This window comes from Cystoisospora suis, assembly GCF_002600585.1.
Source record: "Cystoisospora suis strain Wien I chromosome Unknown contig_6192, whole genome shotgun sequence".
Taxonomy (NCBI): Eukaryota; Apicomplexa; class Conoidasida; order Eucoccidiorida; family Sarcocystidae; genus Cystoisospora; species Cystoisospora suis.
Window position 1 is genome coordinate 1 of NW_027158981.1, and position 21,273 is coordinate 21,273.

The 21,273-nt window shown below is 55.3% G+C and overlaps 5 protein-coding genes across 5 annotated transcripts in view; 2 read left to right on the forward strand and 3 right to left on the reverse strand.

Moving 5' to 3' along the window:
* Nucleotides 1–195: 195 nt before the first annotated feature.
* CSUI_009852 (uncharacterized protein) lies at nt 196–3,701 on the reverse strand. Its single transcript, XM_068069961.1, has 3 exons — nt 2,760–3,701; nt 1,911–1,988; nt 196–1,224 (listed from the first exon to the last, which is right to left on the reverse strand). Exons 1-3 carry the CDS (start codon nt 3,448–3,450, stop codon nt 806–808), a joined length of 1,188 nt encoding a protein of 395 aa, XP_067918058.1. The 5' UTR covers nt 3,451–3,701; the 3' UTR covers nt 196–805.
* Nucleotides 3,702–3,898: 197 nt separating this feature from the next.
* CSUI_009853 (nucleolar phosphoprotein) lies at nt 3,899–10,655 on the forward strand. Its single transcript, XM_068069962.1, has 8 exons — nt 3,899–4,165; nt 4,655–4,904; nt 5,566–5,679; nt 5,830–6,729; nt 6,876–7,057; nt 7,975–8,347; nt 8,792–8,998; nt 9,212–10,655. The coding sequence occupies exons 1-8, from the start codon at nt 4,160–4,162 to the stop codon at nt 9,337–9,339; spliced, it is 2,160 nt and encodes a 719-aa protein (XP_067918059.1). The 5' UTR covers nt 3,899–4,159; the 3' UTR covers nt 9,340–10,655.
* A 1,243-nt stretch (nt 10,656–11,898) lies between these two features.
* On the reverse strand, nt 11,899–13,859 carry CSUI_009854 (uncharacterized protein; the record flags this gene model as incomplete). The annotated part of the gene is made up of 3 exons (XM_068069963.1): nt 11,899–12,323; nt 12,858–13,797; nt 13,851–13,859. The coding sequence occupies 3 exons, from the start codon at nt 13,857–13,859 to the stop codon at nt 11,899–11,901; spliced, it is 1,374 nt and encodes a 457-aa protein (XP_067918060.1).
* A 2,133-nt stretch (nt 13,860–15,992) lies between these two features.
* On the forward strand, nt 15,993–18,940 carry CSUI_009855 (microneme protein mic1; the record flags this gene model as incomplete). Its single annotated transcript, XM_068069964.1, has 4 exons — nt 15,993–15,999; nt 16,358–16,824; nt 17,209–17,287; nt 17,610–18,940. The coding sequence occupies 4 exons, from the start codon at nt 15,993–15,995 to the stop codon at nt 18,740–18,742; spliced, it is 1,686 nt and encodes a 561-aa protein (XP_067918061.1). The 3' UTR covers nt 18,743–18,940.
* Nucleotides 18,941–18,963: 23 nt separating this feature from the next.
* The window catches only part of CSUI_009856 (salivary proline-rich related), a gene marked incomplete at its 5' end in the record, with an annotated part of 10,814 nt that continues 8,504 nt past the window's right edge, over nt 18,964–21,273 (reverse strand). The window contains 4 exons of the mRNA XM_068069965.1: nt 18,964–19,335; nt 19,522–19,560; nt 20,106–20,193; nt 20,674–21,251. Coding sequence (XP_067918062.1) covers nt 19,531–19,560; nt 20,106–20,193; nt 20,674–21,251 — 696 coding nt within the window. The 3' untranslated portion in view covers nt 18,964–19,335; nt 19,522–19,530. The remainder of the gene's footprint in view (nt 19,336–19,521; nt 19,561–20,105; nt 20,194–20,673; nt 21,252–21,273) is intronic.

Genomic DNA, 21,273 nt, shown 5'->3' on the forward strand with positions numbered 1-21,273 from the left:
AGCTCTGACGACGTGACCCCTCAACGCCAGCTCTGACGACGTGACCTGCTTACCACACACTAGGCTCCACCGAAGGGGCTGCGGTTTCGGGCAGTATTGAAATTGGACTGGACTACCGGCAGTAGGCGAGACTACGATACTTTACACTTAGATAACTACCCACAGAGTCACTACATCTGACCCTCTCACTCTGGCCACTCTCTCTCGAGAGGTTGTCAGGATGCATCAAAACACTCTGGTGCAGCCTGCAACAGTTTTGCAGTGCCGTGCAACGCAGAGAAACCCTTTGCACACATGAAGAGCCGCGCCCGGGCTGTTGCGAATTTGGCAGTCTACGTATACACTCAACAGCAGCTTTACTCAGTCCACACAAATTTCATCATTCACAAGCTTGGCGGTTTGGAGCCGGTACCTGGAGTCGTTTCTTCCGAGTGCGAACACTCCTCGACTACCGGTGTACGAGACCCTAGACACCTTCCTGGTGTCTCGCAGCCGGGCAGGGGACACCCCCTCGGCATGTGATGCAGACGGCGACGTGCTTCTTTCGCAGTCTTACTACCTCTGGTGTGCAATGGAGCCATCCGATCAGCCTAATCAACGCCTTGGGCTCGCGTGGCGATTTCGCCCCTACGTGCTATGCTTGCTGGGAAGGAAGCACACACAACTGACTACTCTTTTCCTCTGCTCTGCTCGTCAGTCTTGCCTCCTGCTGGTTCAACTGTCCTTGCCCGGCATCCCGCTGACGGAAGCGTCTGCTGTCCTTGCCCGTTGAAGGGCTTCTTGATCCGTTTCTGCTTTAGACCGTCTACTGTTCCTGTTGCAGTTGCTGCTGTTTCCGTTCCTCCCGAAGACGCTTTCTCTTCATGTCGGGGGTCTCTTCGTCAACGCCCAGGAGGGGCACATCCTCTGGCGTGTGGCCGGCCACGGCTTCTTTTTCCATGCGGACAAGACGCCTCTCCAGCTTCTGCATCTTCTTTTTCATCCGACGACGTTGCCATAGTCCGGCGGCGAAGCTCAGGGCACCCAGGAGCCCTACTGCTCCTACGGCAAGCATTGACCGCTTCTGCGCCCTGTGGTCATCGAGGGTCTTCAAGTTCGTATTCTGGCCCAGCGCAAAAATGCTGGCGACGCTTGCGACCGCCATAGCTCCTCCTGTGGCCATTATTGAGTCTGCCGAGCCCCGGCGTTCTTGAAGCTGCTTGAATCTTGTGACCTCCTCGTTATCTGACCGGCAGCACAGCGAAGGCATATGTTCCACGAGCACCGAGGTCCAGGCGATCTGACCGTACTGACAGAGTCCAGCACCGCCCTACAAGAAAAAAGTCTGCCTTTGCCAAGCCAGATCTACAGGGTCGAAGGTAGCGCGCGACAATTCAGTCCGATGAATCAGCGCCAGCTTCTACTGACTAGACCCCGAGTCTCACACATAGGGAGAAAAACAGCACGCATAGAGAACGACAGCTGCTGGATACATGTACTTAAACTCTGCGGTGTTTGTCACACACGATGCATCAGGTTACGACATCTGGGCTTCGAAACACCGAGTAAGATCTCGATCCCCGCAAGATGCGCGCGGTCTAAGCCGTGTGTTCCGAAAAGCTGTCTTCTCTGGTGTATGAGTGTCTGGGGCCACAACGCCATGACGACCACCGCACGAGACTGCTCACTGCATATGTTAGAGTGCGCTGAACACAGGCGCCGAACAGGTTGCGCTCCCTACCCCCAGCCCTCCGGTACAACTGGAAGCACTCCCGTTCAGTACGTTTGCCACATACTGGAGTGCTTTCCATAGCAGTGACGCGTTCTTTAAGCAGGACCATACAACGGCGCTTGGACGAGGTGCGTGTGCTTCCGTGATTTTTCAGGTACTTTGTCACTGGATCACGTCTAGAAAAGACGACGAGGCTTACAGAGGGCGTTTGTTTCCAAACTCAAATCACCGTCTTCGGCTCGGTATGGCTCGAGCAACGCGTCACGATGCTTTTGTTCTGCGGTGCACACTCACACCAGGGACACTCGAGGGGTGATTTCAACGGAGTGTAACAGAGAGTCTGTACACTTGGGACAGCAGCCTTCCACGCCTTCTGTACTCGGGCTCCATGAAGGTACTCGCCCACGTGCACCATACACTCACGGCCCCTCACTCGTGGCAGTGCTGGAGCAAGGCAGAGCGCGTGTACCTCCGGACCCTGAGCAGTCACTGGGGCAACCAGACGGCAGTTGCATCTTCGATTTGCCGCCTTAGTTGCCTCTCGACGTCCTGGGGTGTCGCACTGAATGTCGAGTTCTAAGTACCACTCGACGTTATGTCTTGTCCTCGTAGAGGAGGGGTATACAGTTGAATTTTTATTTCTGACAAAAGATCTGAAGAGCCCTCCCGGACAGCGTGTCCTGTGTGTCGAGTTCTAAGTACCACTCGACGTTATGGCTTTTCCTCGTAGAGGAGGGCTATACAGTTGCATTTCTATTTCTGACAAAAGATCTGGAGAGCCCTTCGGGACAGCGTGGTCTGCTGTGCATTCGGCCTCGGCTTGAAGGAAGAGAACCTTCTCTGCAGAAATGACTGCCAGTACTACTGGAGAAGCCACGAGTCCCTCCCGGACTGCATCGGAACCCCGTAGAAAGATGCCCACTTGTGGTGCAGTCTGGATGTCCCTTGCCGTTTGTGATGCCGCTCAGACGCTTGGCATACTCGAAGCGTACAAATGCAACCTTCCTTCGGTGACCGGGAGGATGGCTGCACATCAAGGAAGACCCACCTTTCACTTTCCTGAATTCCGGGCTTTCATCTAGTAGTGCCTTCATATCCCGAAGCAACTTTTCCCTCTGTTTCTCCTTCGACTTGGGCTTGCCTTCCGCCTTGGCCGCGCCGAGACCGTTATCGCCTACAATGGCTGAAGAGATGGACTCCTGCTTGTGCACCGTGGTCCCTTTCCTGGCAGAATCAGTTGTCTTCGCCGCGGCGGTACCGAGGATAAACTTGAATCTCGGTAGCGGAGCCGAGCGCGAAGAAAAATGATGGCCAGAGAGCAGAATGAAGGCTAAAACAAAAAAGAATGAAACGACCGACATAGGCACGCGCCTCGCCGACAAGAGCGAAACGGCTGTCGCCATGACGCGGGAGGTGCGTGAAGTTACTTTTGTTGAAAGAGCTACGGCCATGAAAAATGGCAAAGCGACCGCATCTACTTTAAATTGCCGAGCACACAAAGTTCGAGAGTAGACTGTGACTAACACAAAGGCACGCACGCGGGTGTAGTCCACGGGGAAGGGCCAAAGAGAGAGCAGCAGGTATCGGGCCGCTACAAGGGCCGTTCCATTCCAGGAGGCGTCAGCGAATCGTCCCCGCTGTAAAGCACAACCCACACTGATGCTGCCAAGCAATGACAGATCGTTAAGAACAAAGTCGCTCCCTCGCGCGACTGCTTGAGAGTGTGACCGTATCTTCATGAAAGAACCTCACTGCGCGACTGAGGCGATGGCGGCTCACCAGCGCACGCAAACTCGCCCCAATGCGGCAGGGTATGCAGCACGCTGAATCGTAGCGCGCGTGCTTTTGCATCCGTTGTGGTCGAAATACTACAAAAGCTAACGTAAAGAGACAGAGGGGCTACTGCAGGCTACTTCGCCAGCTGTTCGTTCGATCATCGTCAGTTCCGTGCAAGGTCTGCATCGGCCACGCCGGCCGCCGACCGGCTTGCCGCCGGCGAGAACGCCAAGCGCCACTCCGACTGGCTTCGGCGCTACTCGTCGGGGCTGGCAAGAAATGTCGTGCCAATAGCACACTCTTTTGCATGCGCTCGCGGAAAAGACTTATACTCGGAGACCGGCATGGGGCCCGCCCGCGTCGATCGGGAGTGGGGTGCGAGGAGGTACGAAAAGGGCGATGTCGCGCAGCCTTAGCTTTCCGAAGTCAATGTTGCCCGCGGGAGCGTTCTTGGAGGGGTACCCTTTCCGCTGCAGTGACAGGTGAAGAGAACGGGCGGAGGTGTAGTCAAATAAATAGTCTCTCATTCCCGTCGCACCTTTTCAGGCCACGTGTCGAATGTTGTCCCGGCCAGCGCCTACCGACCGTACCGGGACGTTGTGCTGTGGGGAATATACCCATTCTCTGAAGCTGGACTGAGAAGTGATATTTTATTTACAAGTCAAAGCCACAATGAAGGTACGTTATGACACAGTAGCAGCTCTCCGTTTCCGTGTTTAGGGCGGCCCACCCCATTACTTGGGTGTTTCGCAGCGATCAGCTTCATTCTCACCCGGTTCCCGTGTCCGTAGAACCGAAAAGTTTTTCACGCGCGGGGTGAAGAGGCAGTCTCGCCTTCTTACAGAGGGTTGGACCTGAGTTTCCTCTCACGAGCACGCCAACTGACCTGGGGAAAAAGTGACGAAAGGGGCACAGGCTTCTCGCATGTTCTCCCCACAGCACGTCAATTGACGGGGGCGCGCACGCCGCGGTTTCTGTTGCCTCCGAAGTAGCTTCGCGGTGTGTATGTGACAGGCGGGCTGCGGCCGGTGCGGTCCACTCGTGTGTCGCGGTGAAGCCTTGCCAGCTCTAGGTTTGTGTCCCATGTTACTCCCGTGTCATTGCGCGGGTCGGAGACCCGCCTCCCACCGCTCGATATGTCCCGGTGTTTTGGCCGCGTGCGTACAGCAGAAGAGCGCTCCTGTAGCTGTTTCCTCTTCTGCAAGTAGCAGTGATTCGGACTCTAGTGAAGAAGAACCCCAGGCGAAGGTACAAAAAGCCACATTGAAGCGAGTTGCTGAAGGCGGGGCGAAGCAGAAAGCTCAGAGGAAGAATCGCGGGAAAGCACCCCCTACTGATAGTAGCGAGGACACGAGCAGTGACGATGAGTCCACGGGGACAGTAAGGAAGTCCCTCGTGGAATCTAGCGCCGCAGCGGGTATGTGACCGTAGTGCATACAGGCTTGCCGCCGGAGATGATTGTTTTTGTCTCCTGTGTGCTTGAAAGTCCCCGATTGATGTTCTTTTTTTGCCGTGGCGCGCATCTCAGTCACGTCCGTCTTGCTGTCGCCGGTCTGGCATGACGTCGGTTGTTTTTTCTGCTCCCGATGTTAGTGAATACTTTGTGAATTGTGCGCTCTTCAGTTGCTTGTACTGGGGGCCCCGCAGACCTGTGGTTGCGTCGCCGTCGCGTTTTGTTTTGTGTCGTACGGAGGTGATGTTCTCAGATATTTGCTACTTTGGACATGCCTCATAAGTGAAGGCATGAATGAAAACCTCTACCACCGAGATCTCTGATCCAGTTTTCAATCTACAATCGTGGATGCTGATTATGTTGTGCGACCACATGTCCCTGTGTGTGAATACCATGCTCCTACTCCGTTTGGTGAATCGCTAGTCCCGGCACCCTCCATCTCAGTTGCTTCTGAAATTTGTGTTTAGCGGGCCAAGCAGGCGGTCTGTGCCACGTCTTACATTGTGCAACGAGCGTGGGTGCCTGTTTGCTTAGCTCACGATGCCACTCTGTTTTGTGAATGGCTTGTCTCGGCTTTCGGCGATTTTAATAAAAGAGTTCTAGTTGCGTTCCGATCTCTTCGCAGTCCAACGAGCCAAGCAGGCGGTCCGTGCCACGGCTCTGTCCAAGCAGAAGGCGCCCGCTAAGCCGTCCGCTGGTTCGGATGGTTCGTCAAGTGACTCCACGGAGGATGAGACGCGTAGGTCCGCTTGTGACAACACGTTTCGGGTCAGCGTCTGTGTGTGACCGGATAGCTGACGGTAGGCTGGTAAATGCGCAGAGCAGTACGAATTCCTCGGTTGTGGCACAGTGCAGCTTTCGATTCAATGTTATCTCATTTTGTGTTCAGCCCAAACAAAGCATGCGTCCAAGGCCAAGTCTGTGTCTAAGTCTGCAGTAGCAGACCCGTCGTCTAGTGACGACAGCAGCGGTGAGGACGCCTCACCCGAGAATTTCAAGTCAAAGCCTGTGAAGGATACCCAGAGAAAAACTGGTGCGGCTCCAGCTAAGGGGACTCAGAAGGCAGTGACCCCAACGGCAGAGTCAAGTAGTGATGATTCAGACGAAGAGGAACCCCCGAGGAAGACGGTGAGCGCTCCACCGAGGACGGCTGCGCCACCGCAGCCCAAGACTGGATCAAGTCATAAACAGACACCTAAATCGCAGTCCACCAAGCGACTAGTAGAGCCGGAAGCTGAGTCGGAATCAGCGAGTGAACACTCGAGCGAAGAGGAGAATGTGCCATCAAAGAGCGTGCATGTGACCGTAACGAAAGCCAAAGCTGCGGAGGCCCCTTCTAAGCAACCACAGGGGAAGAGCCAACACAGATATGCAGCATCGTCTGATTCGTCTGACGGTGACTCCAGTGATGATGAGACCTGTGTGAAGAGTAAGAAGAACGTAACGTCTGCAAAAGTGGTCAAATCGGCCATAGCGGTGAAGGGACAAGTCTCTGACGACTCCGATGACAGTGATGACTCCAGTGACGAGGAGAGTCCACCGAGAGTGGCACACAAGAAATCAGAGGGTACTGCTCAGCAGAAAGGAGCCATCTTGAAGAAGGCGTGTCCGGCAACAAAGCCGAAGGCACCCGTGGGCGAATCCACTAGCAGTGAGGAGTCCGATGACTCGGACGAGAATGAGGCAGCGCAAATGCAGAACAAGGTTGTGAACGGGAAAACCATCAGGTCGGCCAGGAAAGAAGAGCAGGATGAAGAAGCAGAATCAGGAGCTGACGAGACGGGGAAAGGTGCGTTGTAACGAAAATTTACGTCGGCATAGTGTGTTGCACATCTTGTTGGTCAGCAAGTTACGCCGTATAGTCAACGGAAAAGCAGATGGAAACCAGGTGTCTTAGGAAATGCGTGTGTCGAATTGTTATCTTTCCTTCTCCAGGTAAGACTGCAAGGAAGCGCAAGACACCTTCCCCCGATGACGGGGAGGAAGAACCGGCCGCAAAGAAACAGAAGGAATCCTTCAGTCAGCCCAAGCCCCGTGTTCAGGTGAAGGGTGGCGGCGTTGTTGAAAAAATGCGTACCGAGATCTTTTGCGGTGGCCTGCCATACGCCACGACAGAAGTGAGTCTTTCTTCTTTTCAATATTCAATGTTGGAAGGCGGTCATACATTGTGCGGCTGTCTGCAAGGTGGTGCCGCAGTTCTAGATATTTTGCGCTAGAATAAGTGTAGCCAGCCGATGTGTTGGCCGCTATGGCGGCAGAGTTCCAGCGGGTTGCGGATTTGAGCTTAAGACCTGCCGAGATGCAGCCCTCCAAATTCTCTGCCATACGGAGAAATGTTGCGTCCGTTTGAGCCGCCTTTAAATGCACAATTGCCCTCCATTGGCGGTATAGGTGACGCTAACAATTGCTCGGAAAGAGTCACCAGTTCTTTCGTGTCCATTGTGCTCCTCTGTTGTGAGTCACGGTCTCGCACTGCAGCCGAGTTTGCGGTCGTGACTCCGGGAAACGCTTGATGAAACTCATGTTTTTTCTTGAGCCGGCATTCAGCCGCTGATAATATAACGCGACCATACTCTCTGACAACTCCGGAGGTTTTCTGTGTGATTTCGTCATACCGTCGTGATTTGTGTGTCCGTCGACCGTTGTGGGGCGCAGCTTGAACAGTCTTGCATTGGTACGATCGGGTGTGGCAGGAACAGGAGCTCTGATGAATGAACTTATTTCTTGTCCTTGATTCGGCTGATGCTGCTGATAAGTATATCGATGTCCCTGAACATGCTCCGTGTTCGCCGAGATGGTATTTTCACCAACTTTCTTTCACGTTCCCCACTTTGGACTAGTTGTGCCAACAGGCATGTCATCTGGTGCACCTCGTTTGTCTTTCGGCATTCTCAAGGTCCTTCCTTGCCGTGGCGCGTTTTTTACTGCGGAATTGGGCTGGACAGGCGCATCTACGAGTTTTTAACGGGTTCTGACGGTGTTCTCTTCAGACGGACCAGTGTCTCCGGTGTGACCCTGCTTGTGTTCCTTGCAGAGCGAATTGAAGGAGTTGTTCGAAGCGGATTGCGGCCCCACTACGCGTATCAAAATGCTTGAAGGGAAAGGGATTGCGTTCATCACGTTTCAGACCGAGGAGGGAGCGCAGAAGGCGGTGGAGTACAACAACACACAGTATAATGGCAGGACACTACGCATAAACTTGACCGCCGACAAACAACAGAACCAGCAGACCCGTGCAGGGGACAGAGGTGAACGGGGCGGTGGGCGAGGAGGCAGAGGGGGCGGGAAAAACACCGGTGAACGAGATGGTAGCAGACCCAAGGCTGCGCCGAACAAACAGATCGTCGTTCGGAATCTTAGCTTCAACGCCACGGAAGAGTCCATCCGAGGCCTCTTCGAGGAATGCGGTACGTGTCAGTTTTTAATTTCTCTTCGGGGCCAATGTTGCACTGCCGATTTCATACGGTTGTCGCGAAGGTTTTCGCTGCTTCACGTTCGTCCCCGTGAGGGTGCTGTATTTGTCCGACTGAGGGAATCGGAGTTTTGTGATGAGTTTGATAGGAAGAGGCTGACAAGGCAAGGATCTGCCATCATTGTGAAGACGCTCTAAAATCGCTGCTGAGAAACTCACTTCCCTGACCGGGCTGGCGACCGACGGGTGTCGTTTCCCTTCGGAAAGACGGCAGTTGTTTAGACGCGGTGCACTTTGGGGTTAATGCAAGGACGGGATGCGTCAGGTTCCTCCGTTTAATCTCTGTCTGGAATGTAAGAGGAGGGCTGTCTCGATATTTCCGGTAGATTTGATTGCGCGGGACAGACGCGCTCGCGAACGTTGACTTTTCTGCTCGTAGGTGACATTCAGGAAGTCCGGATGCCAGTTTTTGAGGACTCCGGGAAGTTCAAGGGCCAGGCCTTCATCGAATTTGATAGTGTCGAGTCTGCAACGAAGGCAGTGGAGTACAACAACACTGAGGTTGATGGTCGTACGGTCTGGATTGACTTCGCCCTTCCGCGCAACTCCGCTGGTGGTCGTGGTGGTGGTCGTGGCGGCAGAGGAGGTAAGGATGGGCGCGCAGAGCACCAGGTGATACAGGCTTCAGTGGGTGTAACTACGTGTACACAAGGCCGGGGGAGGTTAGGATTCCACCAGAATCACAACTGCAAATGGGCATTTAGTCTACCATTACTTTGTCACGCGACTTGACGTAACCTCGGCAGGGATATATGTAACTGCGTGGCTTGATGTGTTACGCAATTTCCCGTTCCTTCAGCCTTCGGAGGACGTGGTGGACGGGGCGGGGGTCGAGGCGGGGCCCAGAGTGCTGCGAAGGCGGCAAAAGACGGCACGGTGCAGGAGTTCAAAGGAACCTCAAAGACGTTTGACAGCGATAGTGAATAGGCAGCAGTACTCGTGGGCGCTCCTTCGTTTCTGATGTTCCCCACCACACCCTCAACAGCCCCGCAGAGTTTCACAGTGTAGTCCGAATAGCGGGAAAGGGATGGTGTATGAACAAGTACATCTACTTCAGATTCGAAGCTCAAAACTTGACTTGAGCTGTATCTATCTGTATCCTGCTTGCTGGTGGATCGTCGGTGAACAGCCAAGAAAACTGGCTATCCCTTTCAGTCTTCACCAGCTTTCGTCGACGCACCTTGCTTCCGTTTTTTCCAGAACCCAGGTTTCGTTCATCATCGGACGTGAGTTTACACATGCCGCGGCACGCGTTTACGTGATCGTCCCCATGTCGCAATTAAGTCAAGACGAAGGTATATCGGTCACTGCCTTCCGACTTTCGGTTGGATCTAGTTTTGCCATCCATTCAGCCTCGGGTTGGGGTGACTACAGATTTTACACCTCGGCAGACGTTAAATGGAAGCTGTCAGGTTTAGTCACGGAATAGCACGACTGTACTGCGACGCGGGGCCCGCGTCCACCGTACAGCACCCCGCGTAAGCGGACACCCAAGGGGGCCAGTCGGGGTGTTACCCTTCGGAGTGTATCTCGAGTAGTGTGCCGTGGCTTCAGTTTATTACGGGGCCTCTCAAATAGAACTATTTCGTCGCTTTTGTATCGATTTCTCGCTCTCTTGACCTTGTTACGGCCCTCCTGTCTTCTCGAACGGTGACCGTTGTAGCAAATTGCTTTGTGCGCTGTGGCTGCTACCGACTGGCACCCCTCACCACCGACTTCTTTACAGTACTGTTACACGGTGAGGCGCACGTACCTCATCCCGGCATCGTAGCACGATGCCCTAGTTGGAAGGGATAGCGATGTGCTGAGGTTTGCAGTGCTCCGATGAGTGTCACCGACTACTCGAACGCCGGTTCCAGGCCGCGACGGAGGGCCGTTGGCCTGCTAAGCGTTGACCCCGTGATCAAGTCATAAGGTCGCCGAACCGGATGCAGACACCACTACCCCACGGAACTATCTCGGGCGTTCCAGCAGACAAAATCCGACGAGCCCGCTAAATCACCGGGAGGCCATCGAGGGAAGGCAGTCAGAAAACAAGCTCTTCAGCGCACTCTAGGGCTTCCCTCAGCAGCACTTACGCGACCGTATACCCGAGCCTAGAAATGGAGCCCTCTCACGCACGCTGTTCAGTGCACAAACAAGGCTGCCACACGTATCCTGTAATACTCATGAGATGTCTGTGTATTTCCAACGAGACAATTTCATCTCTTTCGCGCACGGGCACTGCGTTTCGTAAATCCCAGGAAGCCTGATAGGTGCTAGCGCAAACGCTGACGTGAACCTTAAAAGTACACACGCGCACACCAGCAGTCGTGCCCGACAAAGCCTCCTACCATTCCCTTGGCTTCGCGTGAGCGGAAAAGCGCCCCTAGCCGAAGCCGGGACGGTACCTCACACGGAAGCGCAAGTGTTGTCGCTACGATGAGCCTGCACGCCGGAAGACGGATCAAAACGTCCCCGCCATGCCATCCAATGCACCGACGCTTACGGGCAGGCATACCGTAGAGACACTGAAAATGCTCAGTAAGCCGCAGACCTCTATTGGCTGATACCTTTACAAACATGTACAAGATGTACACGCGAGCACGCTATGCAAAACAAGCGTACCGCCCCCCGACGAAATTAGTTGTGCTTGGCTTTTGTCGGCTTTCGCGCGTTCTTCAGAGAGCCCTCCCGCCGCTCAAAGCAACGTTACAACCGGAGGCAGCTTACAATGTGTTCATCCTATATAACGGAAAACCTGCGCTCAAGCCTTCAGGATTTTCGCCGGGCAGCCAGGCGGTACACATCCGAGAAACCACGCGAGTGCCTGCAGATATGCGAGTAACTGCCAGCGGACGAGAAAAGACAAAGATGGACTGGAAAAAGCGAGAGTGAGGACACCGATGCAGGGGCGGGTCCTAAAAAGTCGACTGGAAGGCACAGATGTCAGTCGATTTGCAGAAAAAGATCTGCCCGCTAACACAAGAGCGAAGTGAAACTCCGGCTGAAAACGGACTGGACTCACGCACATTCGCCCAACGCAGAAAGAGGGTCCGACGCAGCGGACCTGGTGTGCGAATCACATGAAGTGGCCCCGGAGACTGCTACGAACGGACACCAGAGTTTTCAATGGAAGTCCGGACGGACAGCGCACAGTACCCCGGCGAGAGAGAAGCGCACCTCACGGCCGCTCCCTCCGCGAGGTCCTTGCGTCCCAACAAAACCCGAGGAGGAGCGGAAGCAGACGCCACCTAACCCGCAGAGCGTTGCCAGAATGCGTGTCACGCAGCCAGCTCGTACCGCTTGTCCTCCCGTCATCCGGCGAGCCAACCACATCACACATGACACCCCAGCTCCTCTACTTATAGTGCGTGAAGTCTGACACGATCGTAGAAGATACCGAATGAGTGCAGTGCGCTCACCCCACAAGAGCACGGACGGAATAGAGAAGACGCGCCTACAGCAACGATGAGACCCAACAGAGATGGAAATATCTTGACCCTCTCAAGAAGACCATATGCACGGCACAACGGTCTCGATAATTTTCTGGGCCTTGTCTTGAAGCCTCTGTTTCTTTGTGCATCGACTGAGCACCATTAAGCCGTCCAAATGGAGCAGGCTATTGCAACACCTGATCATGCAGGTGACGTACGCCGGCCTGTTTCCTTGAAAGTCCTTCTCGATACTGTCAAACATCTGCCGCAATGCTGTGACAATCTCATCAGCCTCCTGAACATCAGCCTCGTCCGACAGGAACTCCTTACTGCTTTCCTCCGTCTTCTCAAGACACGGTACAGATCGCTCCGCAGGAGCTAATTCTCCCAGCCGTGAAAACAACCGCCTGCACTCATCTTCGTATGCCTGTTGTTTCTCCGCAACCGCCGGAGAGGTGTGCGGAACGCGCCTTGTCACTGGTAGTGCGCCGCTTTCTGATAAACGCACGAAAGAGGCAATCCGCAGGAAAATCACCTGTATCAGCAACGACGCACTCTGCACGCACAGGTCTGTATGCCGCCGACTACAACTCTTCGGTCCCGTGGCAGGCGAGCCTGAAGAAGACCGGGCCAGGTCAGCAACTTCGATTAACACGTTGATACACCGGATCACGCCCGCCGTGAAGAAGACAGGCATCACTTTCACTCCTTCTCGCTTCCCTGTAGTGCTTCTACAAGGACAACTTAGTCCGACTAGAGAGGACTACGAAGTGAGGACGCCCCCGAGCTGCCGCGACGGGCAATCACGTGACGGGAATCCGCTGTGGGACAAAGCGAGCCCTACCAGGTGTTACCGCCAAGAAGCAGGGGAGCAGTGCACACCGACCGACGCCCTTCAATAAAATGGATTCTCCCATCTGACATCGTTGTGACATAACAAAGAGAGTGGAGGGGACGTATCTCTACGGCCCTCTGCCGCTGTCACAGGTTAAAAAAACGAGAGAAAATCCGTTTTTCCTTCTGGCCTACCTTCTCCCGGCCGAGTTTCCCAGTGGCTGTGCTGAGTGGCGGAGACTCCGCCAACCCGTGAGCGTTCTTCACCTGAAAACTCAGAAGACGACGACGTAACATCTAGTAGAGTGCTCTCCGACTTCTGTGCACCGCGGTTCTCGTGAGCCGTCCCACGCGATGCATGGTGCTTCACCTGCCTCGTCCCACTTGAGTTTGGAGCCTCTCGAGTGGGCTGGAATCTACCACCTGTGGACGCAGGCCAGACTGCCTGGTCGCGCGCAATGCCGCTCCCTGGCTTTCTACGCCTCAATCCTCCAAGAGTACTTTCCCTGGGTTCTCTGTAGTCCTCCGGATCTCCACGTGAGTGCCTGAAGCCAGCACCAAGCGGTCCGACGGGTTTGCTCACTTTGTCTCCCCCTTTCCTACGCCGCCTGGCGTTTTTTTCAGGCTGAACTGTATGATGACGGACTGTGGCCGTCGCCTGCACTTGCACGACGGCTACCACGACGAGCCCGGCCAAGACAACACACACACACGCGGTGCACACAACAAGCAGCGGACTCCAGCCTTTGATATCATCGGCCACGCCCTCGTCATACTTAGAAGACGTCTCGTCCCTGTCAGTTCTAAACTGCCTGCTTGTCGACCCGTCGTGGTCGAAGCCGAAACCAGATCCAGTCTCCCGAGCACGACCGATCTCTCTTAGAAGAGCAGAAGCTGCTTCTCTGCTGCCCTCCTCGTCTCCACGGGCCTCGGCGTCCGAAGCTGCAACACGGTAGGCAGTTAAAGCTTCCAGAAGGCCCGGCTCTAAGACCCTCTGAACCACCTCGCCGTGTAGCCTGTCTCCGAGGGCAGATTCCTCCGGCGTGGTGGCAGGATCCAGCGGCTCTGCACCTCGGTCCCGAGCATTCCCTAGGCCAGACGGCACTTCCACGAACTTGTGTAACAGTGCGTCCAGCTGGTCGAGAACGCGACGGAGCTCTTGGTGCCGGTGATCAGTCCGAGACGCACCGGAGACATCTTCCGGAGAAAGTGTGGCACCCTGCTGCCGCTCAGCAGATTCGAAGGGATGGATAGTTGCTTCTCCGGAAAGGCCATGGGCCCGAACAAGATCGGGTTGACTATGCACAGGAGCCGCCGCTGTCCCGGATGCGCTGGACGCACCGGTGCAAACCGCTCGAAACACGCCGCAGGCGGAGAGAGTGATGACTACTAGGGAGAGGGACACTCGAAGGTAGCTAGCGGCGTGGGCGCGGCTGCAGGTGGGAAGACGAGCGGACCACAGAGCCGTGCTAGCCGTTAGTAGAAAGAACTGCAAGCGGGCGGCTGACAATGCTACAAAGCCATGGCACACAAGGCACCAGAGTATCGATTTCTGGCACTGTGCCTTTTTCTGCAGCCAAGGAGCTGCGGAGACAGACCGTGGGTCCCACATCGCGTCTGGGCAGGTAGAAACCGCTCCACCGAGAAATCGACGTAGACGGCCGTTCACATGAGGCCGAGCGCTGGAGGGGGGCTGGTGACGGGCACGCACCCCGCGGCTTGTTGCCGACGACGCCACGTACGTAGGTCGCCAGCTTCGTCAGCAGCGACCAGACACCCCTGGGAGAATTTTGTCGGACCACCCATTAACGCTCTGGGGACACTAGCAGGTGTCTAACTCGATAGCACTTCGGAAGGCCTCTGCATGCAAACCTCCATCCGTGCGGACGAGTCTCACCCTCGTTGAGTTGAGCGTAGGACAACCACACTGAGGACACCCGCCCGAGAACAGGCCTTCAAGATTTCCTGTACGCAGATGAGCAGCTTATAAGGAAATAGTAGGATGGGGTGTACCCTGCCTTCTCATGTAGGCGGCTGGATTTGCGCTTATCGACTCGCACTCCCGAAAATAAGGCCGCTCACCAATGCTGGTGTGAGTCACGTTCAGGGCGCCCGGAAACCACGAGTAGAATCCCTGCGTGGCGACCGAGTCCAGGAGGAGAAAGGCTTGATCGGATCATCGTAGGAGTCGTCATCAAGCTACTCAAAACAACCAGCTCCAACAGCCAGGTCTGGCACGGCAGCGAAGTCGGGTACCCCTCATGCGACACGTTTGGTTGGGATGCCCCCTTCCCGCGAGACACGTAGTAGCCGTCGTCGCACTTCAGAGAGCACACGAACCGTACGACAGCGCCACACACGTCACGCAGGTGCGCGCAGCACACACGCTCGGTTTTTAAACGTGCTCGCAGAAAAACTGTTACTGCCGCGGAGGCGGCACAATCTCTCGTAGGTTAGAATTTGGTCCGGTTCACTGGAGAAGAACCTATGGAGACAAGGCTATCCTTGTTCAGGAGAGGAAGCAAGACCGCTTTGCAAGAGTAGTCTCCCCCAACGAAATCGGGATAGCACCTGGGTGGGCGATGGGCTGACGGGCACTGCTTTCGGTCAGTCGGCTGCTCGGGCGCCGGTCATCCGTCTAGAAGACGCCTTGCAGCCTGCATGAAAAATCCACACCTCGGTAACACAGCGCGCCTCCTCTCTGAAGGCAACTCGGCTATGACGCTTCCGTTTTTCTTGTCGGTTTCCCGCTGGGCACACGGACAGTGGTGTCGACCAAACGCCAGGCAAGGGAAGTTAACTAAGTGTAGGCTTGCCGCGCAATTGTATGCGCTGTCACGGCAAGTCACAGCCCGCACCTGAGATAGCCTCACTGCCACTACGATATTTCTATGCCTCACGGCCACCGTAGTACAGTCGTCTCTGATGAGCTGCTGAGATAACTGCTGGGGCGCTGTGCAGGGGCCTCTTGGCCCTCCCACCAAACTCCGGGCGGCCAGCAGTTCTGACACGAAGGCGTGAGCAATCCAGCAACCCGTACCAACAGCATACCTGGTTCACAGGCTGCAGCGGGCCACAACAAGAGAGGCACCGTTCCAAATAGACGGGACCGCTCGGGAAAGTGTCCACGTTGTGGCGCAAGGCCCCCGGGACACAGCAGGACAGAAGAGCGCTGTTACGAACAGGGCGATCGGCTGCCGGGATTGGCATCGTTGAGACGAGACGGTGACTTCACCCGCAATCTGCGACGCCGCTCCAGCCCTACGCGACCCCTGCTGGTAGGCACCTAGGACCGCAGTTTCTCCATTCTCCGGACTCGACCCCCGGAAGATGGCACGTTAAGCCTTCATGTTGGAGTTTTCTCCGATCAAGTGTTGCGTCCACTTCAGTCGGAGGTTCATGCTCTCCAGCAGCAAGTACCGCATTTAAACTCTTAGTGAAAATGAAGAAGTTGGGTCCCACTCGCGTCCTACTGGGGTCTGCTGTTTCCTTTTTGCTTTTTTCCGAGGCGGGAGGTAAGCTCTCATTTCAGGCGTGTGAAGGGTAGACCATGTTTTTCTTGGAATAGGTTATACCTCTTCACTTTTGTAGCTCTGAGTTCTCCCCCCCTTCTCTATTTCCTGTGCCTGGCACCCCGAGTACGGCTCTGTGAGCGGTTGAAGTTGTCGTCTCTTCGGTGTTCTGCGTATGTTCAGCACAGCTAAACGCCGTGTCGACCGTTAGGTCACTCCAGAGTCATCTCGATGCGAGGTGCCAAGATTTGTTCAAGACGATCTGTAAGACAGAGAACAGGGATGAGTTTTGCCGTCCAGGTGGCAGAGTCGTGTTTCGGCACGGACGTGGGGGACATAGTCAGCCCGGAAACAGCTGGCGCTGTTACGATTCGTCGAGACTGTTAGCAACTGGTGGAGGGGACAACGGTCTCTCATGTGTCGACAATTGCGGTCATTTGATTCCGTGTCCGGGTTCGGTTGATCCGGCAACAACCAGGCACGCGTCGAGGGAAGAAATGGCTGATTGGGTTTTGGGGAGCGTAGAGAAATTCTGTAGCTCCTTTCAAGCGGCCGCGGACCTCTACTGCTATCAGCAGTATGAGGGAACAATTGCAAGGTTCTCGAAGGGTTATGGGTCGGACCCAGAGGCGTGGAGGTGTTACGTACCGGTGAGTGCCAGTTCTCAGATGTACAGGTGAAGCAATGAGCTCACTAGTTCTCGGGTGAGGAGTCCGCGCAAGCAGCTTGTGCGAATCAGTGTGTGCGCGCGACGCACTGGAGCTGTTGTGACGAACCGGATTGTGTGGCGGCGGCGGCATCAAGGCAGTGTGCTTCCGGGGTTTTTCCGAGGGTTGTATTAATGCAGAATCACAGACGTGGGTGAACGTGCAGGAGGGCAGTGCACGGTTCGTGTTACCGACACCCGGGCCATCAGAAAAAGGCAGGCGTGATGCTGGTACACCGTGTGTTGGCTTTTTTTGTTTTTCTCCTGTCCTTTCCGTTGCTAAGTGGTATAATCCTGTTCTTGGGCAGCTACCTTTGTGCTTCTGCAGAAAAGCCTCTCGTTCGCGCTCCTCGGACAGTGTGTGGATAACTGCGGCGGAAACACGAGCTGTAGCGGTGGACGTCCAGGTGAGTTCTGCAGTGGCTGCACTGCATTCCACCGCCAGGGTGTGTACGTAGTTGCGTACAAGGGCACCATTGATCAGGTTGCAGGTTCTAGCTAGGTATCTTTGCATGTGGTGCAGCCATGCGGTGGTATCCCTCCTCATAACAGTAGCCGCTGTTTAACATTCGTGTCAGGTGGCGGGACGGCTGTATTGTTGGTCCAAACGCTGCCTTCTTGGTTTTGCTCCGTTATTCAGGCCTTGCCTCGTGTTAGGAAGTGTTCAGTGGCCTGAGTATTTCGCTCTTGGCAATGGTATCTAGTTTTGCTGAGGCGTTTTGTTATCAGGGACAACCACGGAAAACGACAAACTACATTATACATTATCCGAAGGTATCCTTGATGCAATCAAAAGCGTGCAGAGCCCTTGCAAAGAAGAAGAAGTATGCATGCCAAAGTTTGAGAATCCTCCTCTCTGTGTGAAAAGTGTCAACACACTCAATGAGAGGAAAGCAAGTCCGTCGGCCGGTGATGGAAGGCAAGACCTGGAGGGAGTTAAGCCAGACACGGTGGACCCGAGTACAGGAATGGGGTCTGAGATAATGCCGCAAGAAAGCGGGGACTACGCGAAGCCAGAAAAAGAGGACGCGGTGGCGGAGAAAGTGGAGCAGGAAGACCGGGGAGAGTCGAAGTTAGACGAAGCGGTTTCGTCACGGAAGGACGGTGCTGGTAGTGATGACAGTGTGGATGACGATGGTGATGATGAAGAGAGGCGTCTAGACGATGAGGAAACGCTTCGGGACTCTGAGGACGACGTCACCACCGTGCACACCGTTGCTCCTCGTTCGCCACACAGGTCCCGGCGTAGCACTCCTGGTGACGTGTTCAGCCGTCACCCATGGGAAGAGACGGACGATGTGTCCGGAAAGCTTCCTTCTAGTGACACCGTTGGCGAAAGAATCGGCCGACCTGGAGACCGTCTGGGTCCCGAGAATCTGTATCCTTGGCAGGAGCACGCAGATGGGGACGGTAACGGTTCGTTGCATTCAGAGCCCGTCACGGCGTATTTACGGTTTACGTCCGGGGAGGAAGTAACAGTCGAATTTGATTCGGATAGAGTTAGTGGAGAGATAGGTAACTGCCATTCGTTCGAAGTGAATACACATGACCAACTACTTCGGTACCATAGTGACACAGGCGAGGAGGTCAGCGAGGTAAATCTTGAAGATGCGACTGGCCACGTCAAGCTAACTGTTCGCCACACAGGCTCGTATATTATGGTTGGACTACAATACAGCGTGCAGAACGGCAGCAGGAGTCTCTTCTACGTCGCGCCGGACTCGCGGTGCAACCAGGCAGAGGAACTCGTTTTTCGTGACCTTGCGGTCGGTGCCTCGCTTACGAGATCGGCTGCGACAAGGCGGAGCAGCTCGATCACAGGTTCCGGTGATCACAGTCCACGTGAACGTCAAGCCAGGTGACAGGAGGTCTACACCATTTTCGCACGCCGGCGTTTCACAGCGCACCGGCTTCATTTTCGGAGGTCCTGTGTGTCTGTGTCGGTCGGTGTTTGCTGAGACGCGGTGAAGGTTTTCGTGTCCGTGCGATCCATGGTCATATGAGAGGGGGGAGGCTCATGTGCAAACAAAGAGCAGCCGTCCGCGCGCTTACTCCGCCACTTCTGTCTTCTCTCGGATTTCTCGTGGAAACTGGTCGCTTGAGCAAGTGAACGTTAGAGTCTTGGGGTACAACCCCATGTTTCGTGTGTCTTTCAAGTTGACACACCTTAAAAGCATACAGGGAAGGGATTCCGGTATCAGCAGTACGCAGAGAGTACAGGGCTGACTGGACACGAGGACAGCCCGTATTGTAGCTTGTCAGGATTCGATCCTGAGGTGCTGAAACGTCCCAGAAGAGGTTCGCAGCGAATCGACGCAGTGCACTGCGGATACGCCTCCCCATCGCCAATGGCGGTAGCGGCCTCTTCGTCGTGTCTCCGGGAGCGCTGTTGCACTGAGCTCGACCTCACCACTCGCCGAGCTGAACCTCATCGGCCGTCAGAGAAATTCTTTGCCTGCAGAAGAACAGAAAGGTCGGCAGAGCCGGCGTTGCAAAGGAAGGGAGCACTTAGGTGGGGTCGTCTTCTGACAGTGGAGAGGCATGTGGGTGGCTTCGCCCAGTACAGGTTAGGCTTCGTCTTGTCGGGGCGCAGACAACCTTCTCAACACCGCGGCCAGCAGTTGGGAAAAATGGCACTCACTAATTCAGATCACGTAGCCTCGAATTGCCGTTCAATGAGCTGCACCGTTCACAGCGCAGAAAACTCCTTGCCATCTCGGGATGGTCCTGGGCTACTGTCGCGCGCGCAGCTAACAGGCGACAAGTTTTTCGCTTGTTGCGACGCAGCTCTGCTGGGGAAAGATTCATCGCCTGACTGTGTTGGTCCCGAACTAGGATTCAAGGATGTTATGCAGGTGCTAGCCGGCCGAAAAAAGAAACCGGTCCTACCCGGTACCAGCCCCAGTACGCGCTCGGTCTGACGAATTCACTCTGCATTAATCGTGGCTATACATATCTACTAATGCTTGCCAAGGTCTTTCATTGTATCTATCTTTGTGGAGCTCGTCAATGCTCGACAAGCATAACCATGAGGATACTTGCCACCGCAGCCTGCGTGCCCCCTGGTAGCGGCTGCCCACGAGGAAGAGCGCCGGCTGCCCAGTAGCTGCCACTGTTCTCCCTGCGCGTCTCTGTATCGTCACCTTTCCACCTAGGCTCGTACAAAGACAGCGGTAATCCTTTCCCTAGAGCCTGTAGAGCGAGCAAGTTTCCAGCTGTCTTTACCTTTTGGAGGAACTTTTCCTTTCGGCGGACCCTTGGATCCAGGTGGTGGCCCTTTCTTCGCAAGCCCACCTGGCGTCTCTCCCTTTGCCTGCATCATCACAAAACACTAGCTAGCTACTCCATCTGTCAACAGGGATTCTGAGGGACGTCTGGCAACCGGCTGGTGGGACTAGAGTAGGCTGGTGGGAAAGCGTACAGCGCCCCGTGTGAACCTCCACCAAAGTGTGGCTGCTTGTAACGCGGTCACTCAGGTGCGCACATTACGGTCTGGCGTGGCAGGTAACGCAAATAACAAACGGCCTCTTCTGGAGGCTACGCGATAAGATGGGGCATGGTAATGCTTCGCCAAGACAGCTGGCGCTCACACAAAGGAGACAGTGCACCGCAGGGAATCCTCTCACACTTTATACCCGTCTCACCTGGTGCTATCATGCTCCGCACTGAATAGCTACCCCAAGCCCTGAATCTGCACCGGCCATGTACGAAAACAAAAGGCACGTCTGCCTCAAGGCCGTTTGCCTGCAGAAACAGTCTTGTGCGGATACTTGATATTCACCGTTTGTCATACCTCTTTGCCTCCAGGAACGGGTGGCGGTCCTTTCTTTCCCGGCGGCCCCTTGCCTGGCAGCCCAGCCTTCTTCCCCGGCGGCGGTCCCTGTGGCCGACCTGGAATTTCGTTAGCATCCGGAGTGCCTTCCTCTCCACCTCTCGGGAGTGGAGGTGGGAGTTTACCATGCGGTCCCGGAGGTGCTTGCTTCTCAGCCACTGGTTCAGTTCCGTTACCGGCCGGTGGCGGAACCGCCGTCGACTGTTTTGGCCCCAGAGGCACGGCTTTTCCTCCCGATGGTAGTCCCGTTTTACTTGGCGCGTCTCCACTTTTTGGTACACCTGTAATGCTCGGATCCACGGACGGCTCCGGTGCTTTACCTTTCGGAGGCAGCCCGGGCTTCCCTGCACACAGCACACAAAGCGTCTCACTTTTCTCATCAGCGATGGCTCCTCTGCAGTGAGCTTGGAGGAGCCTTGCTGGCGCTCTCGGGCCCAGAGGCGTATTTCTTCTTGAAAATCTAACTTTACCTGGCGGTGGTCCTCCTTTGCCTGCTGGCGGTGGTCCTCCTTTGCCTGCTGGCGGTGGTCCTCCTTTGCCTGCTGGCGGTGGTCCTCCTTT

Bases quoted from the DNA above. Each gene is read 5' to 3' on its own strand.
- CSUI_009852 (XM_068069961.1), bottom strand. From the start codon at position 3,450: ATGAAGATACGGTCACACTCTCAAGCAGTCGCGCGAGGGAGCGACTTT. The intron at 1,989-2,759 runs GTGGGTCTTCCT...TGTGCACCGCAG, and splicing joins GGAATTCAGGAAAGTGAAAG to AACAAAAGCATCGTGACGCG. The intron at 1,225-1,910 runs GTAAGCCTCGTC...GCTGCCGGTCAG, and splicing joins TTTGGAAACAAACGCCCTCT to ATAACGAGGAGGTCACAAGA.
- CSUI_009853 (XM_068069962.1), top strand. The intron at 4,905-5,565 runs GTATGTGACCGT...ATCTCTTCGCAG, and splicing joins GGAATCTAGCGCCGCAGCGG to TCCAACGAGCCAAGCAGGCG. The intron at 6,730-6,875 runs GTGCGTTGTAAC...TTCCTTCTCCAG, and splicing joins AGCTGACGAGACGGGGAAAG to GTAAGACTGCAAGGAAGCGC.